This window comes from Megalops cyprinoides, chromosome 3 (genome assembly GCF_013368585.1).
Source record: "Megalops cyprinoides isolate fMegCyp1 chromosome 3, fMegCyp1.pri, whole genome shotgun sequence".
NCBI classification, from domain to species: domain Eukaryota; kingdom Metazoa; phylum Chordata; class Actinopteri; order Elopiformes; family Megalopidae; genus Megalops; species Megalops cyprinoides.
Window position 1 is genome coordinate 2,925,267 of NC_050585.1, and position 16,004 is coordinate 2,941,270.

The following is a 16,004-nucleotide window of genomic DNA, read 5'->3' on the forward strand; positions in this document are numbered from 1 at the left end:
GGCAGGACGCTATTTTAAAAAATATTTTAAAAAATAACATAAGTTTGGACACCCATCCATTTGTAAAGTCTCAGAACTTAATTAACCCATTAGGCCGTAATTGACTCATTAGGACTCACTTGGCAGGTCAAGAATTGTCATTAGGAATTGTCAGCTGATGACAATTCCAGAGCTTAATAAATTCTCTGACTCTTCAAACCTTGTGCCAACACTGAACAACCATGGGCTCCTCTAAGCCTAAGCAACTGACTGACGATCTGAAAATTAAGCTAATTGTTGGCTACAGAGCAGGGGAAGGTTATAAAAAGATATCAAAGCGCTTCCAGCTTGAAATTTCCACTGTCCGAAACGTCATTAAGAAATTGCAGCTAAGGGGAACTCTGGAAGTCAAGATACGATCCGAAGACTAGGAAAACTCTCAAATAGAGCTGCATGTATGCTGGGCAAAAAGGCAAAGCAAAACCCCCATATGACTGCACAGGACCTGAAGGAAGGTTAAGCTGACACAGGAGTGGTGGTGCACTGTTTCACTGTGCAGTGTTGCTTGCACAAACATGATCTGCATGGAAGATCCATCAGAAGGAAAGCTCACCTGCGACCTCATCACATAAGTCAACATCTGAAGTATGCAAACCAACGTCTAGATAAGACAGAGGCATTTTAGAAACAAGTGCTGTGGACTGATGAAGTAAAAATGGAACTCTTTGGCCACATTCACCAAAGGTATGTTTGGACAGAAAAAGGAGCAGCAGTTGATGAAAAGAACACCTTGCCAACTGTTAAGCATGGGGGTGGATCTATTATGCCCTGGGGTTATGTGGCAGCCAGTGGCACAGGAAACATTGCACAGGTAGAGGGAAGAATGGATTCCATTAAATATCAGCAAATTCTTTAAGCAAATGTCACAAAGTCAGTCAAGAAACTGAAGCTGGCTTCTACAACAGGACAATGATCCAAAACATACCTCAAAATCCATCATGAACTACTTCAAGACATGCAAGCTGAAGCTTTTGGAATTGCCGTCACAGTCCCCTGACTTGAACATAATTGAAAATTAATGGGTAGATCTTAAACATGCTGTGCATGCAAAACGGCCCAAGAACAAGTGCTAGAAGTGATCTGCAAGGGAGAGTGGGTGAAAAGTCAAGAACAGAAAGACTCTTAGCTGGCTACAAAAAGCATTTGCAAGCTGTGCAAATATACCCAAGGGGATGTTATACTGACTTAGTAGGCTGTCCAAACTTTTGTGCATGACACAATGACTTTTTTTCTATTTTTTAAGTTCATGAAATCAAAACTAACAGTGCATTAACATTTGCAGAAAATGTCATTTTTTAAACTCTGTTCGCTGCAGAGGTTGTGTTTACTACTTTTCACGTCAAAAATCAACAAAATATGTAATTTGGCCAGGGGTGCCCAAACTTTTGCATACTACTGTGCACAATATTTTAATCCATATGAATGTGTTAATAAATTAACTGTGTGAACTAAAACTATATAAAAACAAGCTTCAGGGCAATCTACTGAGACTACTGAGAAAGACTTTTGCTGTACATTTACAGTACATTACAGTCCATTCATTTAAGTACAGCAGAACTTGTACAGAGAATATTTGATATAGAAAAATCTTAATATAATACCACACAGTCTTAAACACACAGTTTGCTTCTGCAATTCTTTATGCATTCTTAAACGAGCAAAAAAAAAAAAAAAAAAAAAAAAACTCACGACCTCTTTGGAAATGAAGGGTTGTCAGATTACATTTTTCTAAATTGTTTAAATTATTATTTTCAAAATGGTAACAGATGGGAATGGAAATTGAAAACATGGAAAACATTTGTAGCATTAAGTTATGACACATTTCTAAGGGGAAGTCACTTGTCACTTCCTTTCAAAAATAATTTTTATTGCCATCATTTTAATTAAGACATTTATCTGTGAGATAGATTAATAAATGTAATTTTAAACTAAATAGCCTCTGGATATATCCTATCATTATTGTGTATCTATTGTGTATATTTAACCTCCAGTATAAAAGCGTAGATAAGGTATTCATCCTCCTTACAGAATCATTAAATAAACCTTGATCACACTTTAAACAGTGTGGAAGTTGTCATATATGAAGCATTCTGATAGGTGTGTCAAGACTGGAAGATACTTTCAGTCAACATATTTCACACATGACTTTATGTATTACTATTCTTACACACTCCACACATTTAGGAAACATATTATACCATATCCTCTCTCACACAAATTAATTTCTAATATAGACTAATATGATGTGCTTCTGAAATTTACCTTGTCATTTACCCCCCTGGAGAGTAGTTTGTATGTTTCCCCAGCTTTTCCATGTATCCATGTGGAAAATATTATGCTAACTCTTCCACAGACATATACATGAATCAGACTAAACACTGTAGTGGCACATGTAGATATTTTTGATATAAGTTCAAAAACATTTCTATTTTAAAATCCACATTTGAAAAAACAATTGTTACTGACAGAAAACACACATTCAGTCATTCAGTGGTATGTGGGTTTGGAGACTTTGGGAAGCTTTTTAGGATATAGAAACCATCAGAGCGGGTTTGTTGTGCTGATCATTTAACTTTTTGTCCTGCTGTAGATACTGTATGGGCCTGTATTGCTTTTTCATGTTTACTGGCATAAAACATCACTCTACTCTGAAAACCTGTGTGGGTGTTTTGTGGCTACCTTTTATTCAGCAGCACCACTGAAGAGCACTTCATGATCATATTCAATTCTTAAGAAAAACCCTCAGTCTCACACTCTCACACCCACTCAAGAATGCTTCTGAATTACATTCTAACAAAACTGATTGACAATTTTTTGAATGAACAAGAGTTGAATAATCATAAAAAATACACTTTTTTAATTCTTTCAGCACTGAAGGCTAATATGTGAATGTTTGAAGACTAGTGCAGCCCCAAGTACAGTTCAACCTCATGTGTATATTTCTAAGATTGTATTTTTTAAGGTTGGGTGTTCATACATGTTCACTTACATACTCATAAATGTAGTCAGCATGTAGTCAACAGAAATTGAATCCACAGTAGAATTACATACTCAACATTCATTTGTCCAACATCCTTTGTGCTGCAGTGAGGTTTTTAACTGTTCATAACTTCATAAGCAGAATATATAGAAATATGTAAAAACGTGGATGAGACATTTCATTTTTATTGCCAAAAAAAAGAAAGCCCAGAAATACAGAGCATCAACTGTTTGGTGAATGCCCTTAATTGTCTGGGGCATGCCCTTAGTTTATGTGTTAAGATACCATTCATTTATACAGCTGGAAGTATGGCAAAATAATTCAGGTTCAGTGCAAAAGTGGCAGGCAGCGGTAACTGGTGTTGCAGTCCTCTGGTTACAAGCCTGGTTATGCCACACTACCTCCACACAAATTGATTTCACAAAACAGATTGTCCGTGATCCAGGACTACATTTGTATCTGTGTGTGCTCTCATGAAGTGCTTTTTGGTCTCACTGTATATGACATTGACATTTACTTGTTGTTTACATTTAGAAAAGTCAGCATGTGCCATTTCATTGCATATAAGTGCTAGGACCATGCTATGCAGCTCACTCAATTACATAAACTCATTTCTTAAAGGGTTAGGGTATATTTGTGGTTAGGGTTGCTAGGATTGGTGTAAGGTTTAGGGTTTGACCAGCGAAAGGGTTATTCAGATGACTTTGAAAACAAACTACATTTGCTACTATGTTGTTATGTACAATGACTATATTTACTTCTGTGGTAAGTCCTAAATTAATTATTTATTGCTATAAGACCACTTTGAAATAAAATGTGCAGAATTCAGTGAGGTGGAGCTGGGGTCCCTAAAAATGAGACAATCAGGCACCTAGAGGCAGCAGATACTGTATTTATCATGGGTATAATTATTTCTGCCTTCTGACACTAATGTACTAATTTTAAAGATTTTACCATGCTGGAAAACACTCAGCTGGTGTGCAGTGATTGAATAAATGCTATCGACATCGTACATAATTAAAGCAAAAAAATCAGTTAGACAGTAAATGGGACCATTGATCCCAGTGCAATCGATGCGGCTCCACGCTCCGATCTAAAAGGCTGTAAAGTATTAAGAGAGAAACTCTTTGCTCAGTCTGTGAAGACACTCAGAGCCTGGTTTCATTCCCATCATTTAGAGACTAAAAGTTCATTTTTACACTATATGTTGATATGGGGTGGTGATGGGGGAAAAACATGAACAATATATTTCTACTAAATGTCACAAAATGGAATGTATTTTATAACAGCTATTGCCATATATGCACCTTTCAGCATACATTGCAAAATATTATATATTTATGATATATGTAATCGTACAATATATTGTACAATGCATGCATAAGACAATCATCAATAATTGTAGCATATGCTATATGTTATCTCACATATTTAAAATATTGTACTCACATCATAAAGAGCAGTCTTGAGCAGAGAAAGAAATGAGAAGTTACAAAGTACGATATTGCAAATTTAAAACCAGTCTAATTACAAATTTACTAAAACAAAACATTTCAGTGTGTTTGTGCTTGTGTGTGTGCGTGTGTGTGTGTGTATACAGTCTGTACAGAGTGTACAGTTCACAAACAAACACACGGTGCTGGCCTGGATTCTGTGCTGTTTCCTAATCCTACTCCATATTTCCAGCCTCACATTTCCAAATGTATCTATTCATAAAGCTGCAAAGATGATCTAATTAGGGATGTTCTCATTTCAGACATGAATCTTTCTCCTTGAGATAAAAGACGTAAAGTGCTGTGTGCCTGTGCCAACAGCATCGTTCCGAGATAAGAGCCAACATCAGGCTGTGCTTTGAAACTTGTCGGCTCACTGCTCCTCTGTCCTCTATTTTATAAACTTACTGGGGAGAGGAGAATGGCAAGCCTTTAATGCAGAGCTGTGATCTTCCATTACCTTCACTGACACCAACCTATCAAAGTGCTTGCGATCTGAGAAGACCAGTTTACATACAAACCACCTGGCTTACTCACAGAAAACAGACTTGATTCAGTTCACTCAAGAACTGGGAATGCTGCAGTCAGCTTTGACAGAACATTATTCTTTGTTGTCTGAGAAGAACATATTTCTGTTTCTGTGCATTTTCCGCTAAATCTGAGATTAAATGGCATTGAAAAATATGGCCACTAGGAGGCCCCATCACTACAGTTGCAAAATCATCTGCACTGAGGTTCAAGTGCTCAATTCTCTCTTGTAAAAGACTGTTAATGTCTCTCAGTAAACTACTGCTACTACTACCACTGCTAATAATAATAATAATAATAATAATAATAATACTAATAATAATACATTTCCTTCAAAGAAGCATTACTCTGTCTGGAGCCATGACACAAACGACTGTGATACTTTCTGAGTGAAAACATCAAAACCAAGATGTGTTAATCTCTCATTGCTGTATCGCTGCATTGTCTCCAGATCATTTTTGTCTGCTCTGGCTAGTGAGTTAAACAATGTTCATTCACTGTGATATGAGAGTGTGAGGGGTGCTCCATGCTACAAACCCACATAGCCACGTCTTGGTCCTTAGATCCCTATTTTGAAACATCCAGGCTCCCCCACATGATACGTTGATTTTGCCTCAAAACAAACTATGCGTATCCTGTTATTATGTATGAACACAATGCTAAACGCTGTCAGTGGGACTTGTTCTGTTTGCAAATTAGAGCCGTGAGGGCAACATTTTTCTCTGATGAGGATGAAGTGGGTGAGGTGAAGTGTCCATGCTGTGCAATTAAGTTGTGCTGCAATAAATGAATGAATAAATAAACAGAGGAATATATAAACAATGGAAGTAAAGCATTTAGCCTATTATGTACGATTATTCGTTTTGGAGTTTTTCATGAAGTGACTAAAATGGGAGTTTTCTTTCTCAACCAAAGCATTACGAGAGACGACTTGACATCAAGAGATTTGCTGTACTCAAAATGTGTTCCAAAAGGAGTTGGGGGGAGGAAGGAAAGCAATTTACTCATCTCATGTACACAAAAAGAAAAGAATCTTATAGATGATTGTTTTCTCATGGATCATGGATTACCTTGGATTATCATCATAATCATTACATCAAAGTTAAGGTTTTAAAAGTAAAGAGAAAGGAATTCCCCAGCTACTCTGAGATAATTTAATCCACAAGCATAGATGTATGACAGCAAAATATATAAATTATAATCTGTCCTAATGTGTCAGGGTGACAAGCTTCCACGATGACATTAGGATGCTTGGATGAAAGTAGGGGCTCTTTTGTACAAAGGTAAGCTGCTGCATGCGGAACATGGCCATTTTGTTCAGGGAAAGTTTCTCTGCCTGTGTAAGCTCACAGGCCTGGCTAAGCAGTGAATACAATTGTGGGGATTTGGAGAAGACTCCCCCCCCCCACTATTCACAGTGCCACAGTCTGAACCCTTTTCTATCCATGAGATCATATTTGGGTCAAAGAGCACATAATGATGGGACCCCTGACTGTCACACAAAGCCTATTCAAGGCTGAACTCCATTCACCCACCTCCTCGCACCCATCGCCTTGGAGTCACAATTTCTGTGAGCCAGCTTTGCTTTGCTTTGCTGGCCGGGCCTTTTTAAATCTGGAAGCTCCAGCCTTAAGGTACCGAAAGGCATGCAAAACAGCGCTATCACCTTTCCTCCTTCTGCTATCTGCAAAAACCCTGAAGAGCCTCTCAAAGTGCATCCTAACGTCCCCTGACCCACCCCCACCACCCCCACCACACAACTGTCAGCCCAGATTAGAGGAAAAGCAGGCGATGAATAGAATAAGCTGCTTGTTGCTTCCTCACGATGAGGGCATATTCCTGAGGTCAGGACTCGCGCGCATTGAGCGTGTTACCCTCGGCATTGTGGGAAGTGGCTGCTTGCAGACATCAGAGGACACGGAGGGAGCCGCTGCTCCATGGTTTACACTGAACAGAAGGCAGCAGCTCATATCTTAATTAACCCTGTTAGGGCAGCTTGCAGTAACAGCATCAGAGACATCTCTCTTTAAATACTAGGAGGGGAAGTTCTGGGTAAGAAAACCAGAAAATGTGTCTTACGCAATCTATTACATTGATAGTTAGGTATTTTCCACCTCGTACTTACTCTGTTTCCCCCACCACTTCTCTTGAATGAGCAAGGCTATGTGATGTTGAGGCATTGCTCCACAGAGGAAATAGTTTCATTTGTATTTTATTACTTAAGTTCTTGCAGTAAATATTAATATTTAAAACGCATCATCTGCCTTTTGTTGCAGTGCCTTCCACACACTGCTTTCACGTGCCACCCTCTCAAGTCCCATATCGCAATGAATCTGTCCAATATAATATAGCCAGTGCTGCGGGATGCGACATCATCTCTAAGTACCTGCTCTGCCCATTTTTTTGGCAGATGCCTTCCTGGTGAACCTGAGTGAAAAGACTGGAAAATCAATAAAAGACAACAACAAAAATGAATAAACTACACAAATAAAAACAGGGCAGTTTTGTATGCCTGCCTCGTCCCCATTCTCCCACCTGCCCCCCCCACCCCCCTCCTCTGAGCACCAGAAGCTGAGCGCCCTTTGTTTCCTGGGGAATGGTAATCGAGTCGCGCACATCTGAGCCCTGCATATCAAATGATGCTCTTTATCACCTCAGAAATGAGAGCAATGCAACACTAGATCAGTATGGAGGGTCAAACTCAAAATCACTTTGACAAGAGCTTTTTATCGTTTTGTTTTGTTTTCGCTTTGTGCATGTAAACTGACATCATATATTCTTTTCATATTCTAGATTTTGATGGGAATGAACAATGGACACAAGACATCTTAAAACAATTTTGGACCTGCAACGTTGTGCTGAGAGACATCAGCATGATATAACCCAATGTGAGCAGGGGCAGGATGGGTTGCCACTTCATTTAACCTGAAATCTTTAAGTAAGGAATGCTGCAAAGTCATTCAGTCATCCAGATTGAGGAAAACATTTAAAAGATGAAGTGACCACTGCGAGTAGTACAATAAAAATAAAGTTTAAATCAGCTTCTCATTGTATTGTAAACTCTACCTTCTAATTTAATGAGGTCAATGATCATCATGAGCTGCTAATTCACCATTTTAGACATTATGCCTATTCCTGGTTAATGAAGGAATTGCTAATGTACTTACAATATGCAGGCAGGTGAACTGTGCCTCTGCTTGGTACTGCTGTCCACTTACCACAACTCACCAGCATGTTGAACATTTGAGAAGATCCCAAATGTAATGTGTAATCATCAATGGGGCACCAGGGGTGTAAAATTAAATATTATAGGTGCATGCAGCTTGTTGGATTAAATGTGACTAAATCTCCTAGTCTAAGATGAAGCTGGTGGATCAATAAAAGGAGCCACAACATTAAGGCCATCACAGCACACTTAAAACACAGCATCCATGTATTTTGCAGTGAACTCACAGTACTACTAAAATGTAACATGTTCCAGTGGCAGTTTCCAGGTCTGAGGTCTTCCATGGCCATACATTTTGTTGTAAGGCACGGTTGAGATGTGTGGATCAGAGAAATGCTTGTATCCACACACAAAAAACCTTGATCTGGGGGGGGGGGGGGGGGTGCTGAACAGGAGGGGCTGAAACCTGCACAAAGAGGTATAATCCCAGGATGCACCAAGAATCCTCATTACTCATTTTGCACCACATCTCCTCGAAACATGTTCATGGTTGTTACATTTATTTACTGAGCCATATTTTGATGAAATCACCCCAGGTAAAATATAAAGAGTGTACGAAAAGTACCCAGACTCACAAGTACACACAAAATACTACTAGTTCCTTTGGTCTAGGATGAATTGACCTTTTTTAAGGTAATTGAAGGGGAGTTTCTGCCAAGACGGTATTAAACAGGATTAAGAGAGTAGATGTGGAGAAGATAAAAGGATGCTTACAAAATCTTATGAATGCTAAAAGACTATGTGTTCTGCTTGAAACAAAATATCTTGTCAGGCAAGAATATAAAAATTATACACGGAAAGGAGATGAAAAACACATTAGAGAACAGTCAGACAAACTGGAGTCCATTTTTTATTTTTTTTCTAACTGCAGATTTCAGGTATACAACTGAACATTGTTATTTTCTTATGAGACTTATAAATAAAAATACAAAAAAATGTTCACTACAAAACAATCTACTGTTAGTAGGATGTAAAAAATATTTTTTTTCCTGCTATTGAAGGCACAAACTTCACTTAGTGACAACATGGAGAAGAAAACCTGCAGCATTAATCTCTTTTATTTCTTTATTTTTTCACACTCCATCAGAGAACACTGAAATGTTACAAAGAGATGTGTCTGATCCTACACTGAAAGGAAAAAAAAAAAAATCAAACCCAAGAAACCGATGCAGGAATTTGCAGCCTGGGACAGTAAAGCAGTGCTTCAAAAACCGGCATATTGTTTCTGTGCTGGAAAAGACAAAGGACCTTGCAAAAGCTCTAATGCAAATTAAGTTTATACAAATGAGAAAAAGAAGAAAAAATAATAATTGGGCACCTTCTAAGATTATGCTAAGAATAGGTGCTGAGGTAGACGTAACTATAACAATTCAAATAATAATAAACACTATTTTCTTAATACAGAGCAACTGGACTGGCACTTGTGCTGTCACAACAAGAAAAACAAAAATCACAGACAAGCCAAAAAAAATAAAAAAAAGCTAAGAAAAGCTTCGTTACAACAAAAAGCTTAGTTTTACTTGGTCCGACAGGGCAATTGGTCCTCAGTGCTAATATAAAAAAAGACAGAATGTCTCGGTGCTTTGTTACTCAAAAACAGTTTAGTCTAGACCTCGATGGCACATGCATGTCAACACTGCATAAAATGGCTACTCATTCTAGAACACCACATCGGAGCACAGTGGGCCAGCTGCAGGGATGCCATGATGATGATACACACACCACACCTCCTGTCACTTACTCTTCTCTAACACAGTCACAACACACGTAACCTGCAACAGTGGGTATGAACACTGACCAGTAACAACATACTGCTGCAGAACTTCTAAAGACTGAGGTTCTGGGGGACACAAGTGTTCATTTTTGTCAGCAAACCTTTTGCTAATTGTAACATTACCACCAACGGAAAAAAAACTAACCCAAGTTTCTTGCCAAACACACACAGTGCTTCAAAGTCATTCTTTACTACAAATGTATACCTTTTCATGGTCAGGAATGTTACTCACTTAAATTACTGGATAATTCATGTTCTTTTTAGCTCAAGTCTTTATTTTTGAATATTTTCTTATCTACATGCTTAATCAGACAGGGGTGCTGTTTCACTTTGGGTTGCCAGCCACTGTTTATGCAATTTATTGAATCTTTGTTAACCAGGACGATCAACTGAGTGAACCTATTTCTCTTTTACAGGGACGACCTGGGAACAAATGATATGAGAGAGCAAAACATAGCAATAATTGATGGTTTTCTTATTAAAGCTGTTCCATATCTCCCTCAATACTTAAAAATGTGTTTTCTTAAAAAAATACAGAAGGAATGCCTCGTTAGATCAGTTTAACATTCAAAATATAAATTGTATAAACACTGTCAGGCCATCAAGACATCCCCAGCAGACTGGTGACACCATTTATTTTCTTTGAAAATACAGAAACTAAGCAGATATAAATGGACATAATGTCGAACATTTTCATTTTAGGCACAAAGATATTACAGAAACATCAGAGTAACATTGTGGGAAGAACTATATCAATGCCAAAGTGTAAGTCGTCACGCATTTAGAGAAAAGTGGCTTAGAATGCTATGTAGTTTTGTACCTAATTAGTGCATTTGTCACAAACACACACACGTAATCACGCACAGAGACACGTGTACACACTTACACACTCTCACAAGCACACAAAATTAAAGACACAAAAAGTTCAGTGAGTGCGGTGAGTGTTTTAAATGACCACCACTCAAATTAAAAATAAAAATACAAAACAATAAACATGCTGACAGAATCCCTCTTGCTGTCTTAAGTGTCATGTGAATTTTTAAAAATCCTCTTGCTTAGATCTGCAACTTATATAAAAAAAGAAAAAATATCTGCCTTTCAGTATTAGTTATTTGCATTTGATTAATATCTCAAGAGGGAAACCCTCAGTTCACAGTGTTTTCAGTGTTCAGAATACCAAGTTAAGAGATAAGTCTATGCTTTTTTTCCTCAGCCATGTCTTATCATCCCTTCTTTTTTGTCATTTCAAGTAAAAGATGTTTGCAATACATTTGATTAAAAATATTTGTAATGTAATTGATCACTTATGGTGTCCTACCTCCAATTTACTAAACTGAATTTTGTAACATGGTTTTGTGGCATGACAGATTTAGTCCTTCGCCTACAATGCATTGACATCCAGAAAGCAACACTTAGCACTATTTCAACACACATTTATGTCCAACATTACAAAAAGAGGCACAGGGCAAAAAAAGTCAATCCAGAAGAAACAACGTTAAAAAAAATAAACTTTTGCCCTGCTGAAAACTCGACAAATGGAAAGGGACTGACACTTAATACAAAAATATCACAATTTTAATATACCAACCTGCCTCTGTTGGTTCCTGTTCAGGAATATGTTCTCATATCAAGACACTTTTTCAACCAACAGCATCTTACCTTTTCTTTTCATTTTTCTTTGATTACCACTTGCCAATTGTCCAACGCATTCAGCATCACTGCATATATGACTTGCTCTTGGTGGTTCAGTTATAATAAACCTTTTCACATTACAAAACTACAATTCTATTCACATATTTTTCAAGTTTAACATTGTTCTTTTTTTAAACTCTCTTAAAAGTACAATACTTTTACTAACCCACAGACGCCTCCCAGGTCAACCCTTGCCCGCTCTTTAAGGCTTTGAAAATTTCTTTTCCACCCTTAAGTTAAAAGTAAGGAGGAGACATTGAAGGGAAAGAAAAAACACAGGTTTTTAATTTTTTCCTTTTCCCCCCTTACCAACCACTACCTTTTCTAACCAGATCTATATACGTAGCTAACAAACAAACAGACAAATCCCCCCCCCCCCCCCCCCCCCGAAAATAAACACTTGAAGGTAAAGCATGAGATGAAGTTGCAAGACAACAATGCAAAACACAAACACAACAAAATGTGCTTTTGCAAACTAAACAAAACTTAGAGGTAGCTTGTTATAACAATGACCAATGCCCCTGCTCTTCAAAAAAAGCAGGGTAAATAAAAAATACCAATTTTGGTAACAATAATGCACAAAATACAAAAAGAAAAAAAATTCTCACTGCGGCACTTAACTACGTAATTCCCGAGTGTGTATCAACTTTTCACCTCACCCTTTCACAAAACACAGCCTCCAGACATACATTTTAAAAAAATAAAAAAAATAAAAGAAAATAAAAATAAGCACATGAGGTCACAAAAAACGAGGTAATTCAAGTACAATGTGCTGAAATACACCAAGTTTAAAGAAACGTACATGAAGCAACGGAAGAAAACAACAGAAGAATGTTTGTTTCTACTTTCCTATCTGGCCACCAAGGGCTGGGCAGGCCAATGCCTCATGCTGTCAGCCAAATGCTTCCAAACACTGACCATGTAGATGTGGTTACAAGTACTACATGTTAAAGTGCCACAATGTTTCAGAGCAAACATGATATGGCAACCTTAGCCATTTTGGTCTCCATCATATTGGCATCAAGAAATGATTGATTATTGTAATTTACTCATATATGTACATGAAGCCAAAGTATGTAAGTGATATATGTAATGATATATGTAATGATCAGAAGTTCAAATTAACTGTAAGCTATGCGCAGTGCAGAAATAAATGCAAAACACTAATTCAAAATCTAGTGACTGTATTGTACATAATAAAAGGCTATTTCATAACAGTAGCAGTTAGCTACCCTACAGCTTCAGACAGAAACACCAGACTGAGACAGTCAACATTATCCCGACACTGTGCAATTGTGCAATGATCAGTCACATATCCTGTGTAATGACACAGTCAAAGCTGAAGGGAGGAAACTGATATACTATAGTTTAGACTCATCAGAAATCAGGATTTACCCACTGTGGGTGAGCCTTCTTTCCAGAGAAGCCCTTGTCAAGTGTACAGCAACACATACTGTATGGTTAGGTGTATACGGAAGTGGTAAAATGCAGAGATGCCATGGCTTGTTCCATTAATCTCTTACTAAGCAGTTGAGAAAGTGTTTAAATCTCAGTGAACTAGAAATAGAAATAGGATACTGTTGCTGTATCTCCAACAATTCCAAGGATGTGTGACATCTAAGGATGTGCATTTTCCACTTTGATATCTGAATATTCTATGTTTCTTTAAACCTAACTTTTTTCTCTCTTGTAACACTGGGTGAAACTCCAGTGTAACTAATGACTCACTGCAAAGAGGTCTGCATTCACTCAAGTTCAGGCAGGAAAATTAATATCAATGAATTATGCCATTTCATGCAGGGTTCCTGGGGCTCTCCTTCATGAATATTGATGATAAACAACTGGGTTTTTCTTCATTTTTCTCTTAACAAGCATTTGAATACCGATCCAAGCAATCGATTAATGATCTGGTTGGTTATTCAAATCGTGGAACGTTCGGATTCATCACTTATCCCAGAAATGCTCTGCTGCATGTGGCTCCCAGGCCTCGAAATGAATTATTTTGGCTTTTAATCTCTGAGAACATCTGGACCTACACCATCGCCACCACAACAGTTGTAAGTGCTCTGAGAGTCCTTTCCAGGTACAGCTATGGGGAGTGTGGATTTAAACCGTCAGAGGGTGTTAGGGGGAAAGGGGTCTGTGTTTAAATCTGAGGGGAGACAGCAGAGAGGGGTAAGCAGCTAGGAGAGTCCATATCTGACACCCCAGAAGCCCTCCCCCACCCTAAATATACCACCACATAGAGTGAGGGAGGAGATGGTAATCTCATCTCCTTACCATCAATAATCTAATGGTAGAGGTGGTGAGAGAGTGATTCAAGCCAGAAATGCTGGACCTACTCTAAGATGAACCTTAATGCACTGAAGGGTCTGCCCCAATGTGGTGTGTGTATGTATGTGTACATTATATACATCTAAATATACACACACATACACACATCTGTATGGTCACATTTCTCTCCCATCTTTTCTCCTGCTCCCTCTGTCTCTTTGCCTTGCCCAGCCCTTTCACAAATGTGTCTCCCATATATTTCTCCATTCCTCCATTATTCTGTTTGAAGGCAGTCTTTCTGTAGGTTTTTTCCCCACTCCTTTTCTCTCGTAGATTCCATGCTTCTCAACCTAGTCCTTGCATCCTCGCCATCCTGCTCCTCCTACTACACCTCCTCCTCCTCCTCCTCCTCCTCCTCCTCCGCACCCTCTTTGCTGCCTGGGCCCCCCGCTCAGACGTAGCAGAGGTACAGGTAGGTCTTCTCTATCCTCCAGTCAGGTGGGATGTCTTCGGGCTTGTGTCCCTTCATGTGTTTCTGCATGGCCGACAGGCTAGGGCAGTACTCCAGGCAGATAGTGCACTGGTAGGGGGAGGCTCCGTTGTGGGTGCGCAGGTGTTTAATCATGGCCGAGTAGTCCCGGGACCTCTGATGGCACAGCTTGCACTCAAAGGGCTTCTCGCCTGTGCAACAACAACAGTAAGGTCACTCTTGTGAGGTCGGCGCAGTATGCCGCAAATCTTAGGTAATCAATACATGTGTAAATAATGCTGTCAATCAGCAGTGCAGCCACCTCCTCAGCCTGATACATACAGCACTCCATAATACAGGAAAAATCAACTAGGGATGTAGATATGTAAAGAGGGTAAATTTTGTCATATTTGAACTTTGAAACAAACAGCTACAAAATGAAACAAACAATAGTCAATAGTATAAAGGTGTTATCCATCAGAAGTGTGATGGCTGAAAATAAACAGCTGTCAGGACCTTGAAGTTCAGCTTGATGTAATGAGCAAATGCATTTCTCACCACCCATAAAGTGCTGTACACATACAGTGCTACCTCACAGCAAGTCTGTTTAACACCGGGCAGCACTGCTTTCAATTTAACAATTATTACAAAACCAGCAATAAACTGACACCTTCAATTTGATTACTGGAAATTGAACATTCAGATAGTGACCTTTAAATTCATACCTTTAAAAACCAAAACAATTGGTTTGTTGTTTTCTTAAAATAAAATCATCCAAAGGAAGGCTTCTGTCAAAGGTCAAAGGCAGCCCTCTGGCCTAACGTGTCTGAGTGCATCTGCAATGCAGCCAAGCCTTGTCCTGGTGATCAGAGCAGTGTGGTGACCTGTGATTTCCGATTTCCTGTTTTTTTCCCTAATGCAAATTGGTCTGCCGAGTGCAACGCAGTGAGCCCTGGATACACACGGCATCAGCACGCAATCACCTCACTGTAAACAGGGGGGTGCGGGTTCCCGGGCCAGTCACAAAATGCAAATGCAAGTCAAATATTGATCCAGCATTGACAGCTGGCTGCCTATGCCGATGATTCGCCCGCCGGCTCCCCTTTGTGCGTGGTGGCCTTTGACTGCAGGACTGTCACCGCTCCTGTTATCTGCACCCCTGGCCCGACAGTGAGGAGCCAATCATCTGACAGGCTTCCTTGATAGCACGGCTTAGCAGCTGCCTGCATTGAATAGGAGAGGGATGTAGCAATCCGCCCTTGTTCCACTTCACCCCGAGAGGCTGGGTGCGCTGATTCGGAAGGCCCTGCTCTTACCTGCCTAATCCCCCTCATCCAGCCAATGCAAATGGGAGCAAAGCGATATGACGGAGCAGGTGGACCCAGGCCCTGCTGATGGCTCTGTGTCACTGCAAAGGCCTGCGATCTAGGCAGCAGCAGCCAAACTACTCTGCCCAGTGTGGAATATAGTACTCTGCTCAGTGTAACTTCCGTGTCATATAGTACTCTACCCAGTGTAGCGTCAGTGTG

The 16,004-nt window shown here is 39.3% G+C and overlaps 1 protein-coding gene across 1 annotated transcript in view; it reads right to left on the reverse strand.

The window, feature by feature from the left end:
• Window positions 1-12,124: 12,124 nt before the first annotated feature.
• zbtb16a (zinc finger and BTB domain containing 16a) overlaps window positions 12,125-16,004 on the reverse strand; it is a 115,378-nt gene continuing 111,498 nt past the window's right edge. Inside the window, exon 7 of the mRNA XM_036524678.1 lies at window positions 12,125-14,687. Coding sequence (XP_036380571.1) covers window positions 14,458-14,687 — 230 coding nt within the window. The 3' untranslated portion in view covers window positions 12,125-14,457. The remainder of the gene's footprint in view (window positions 14,688-16,004) is intronic.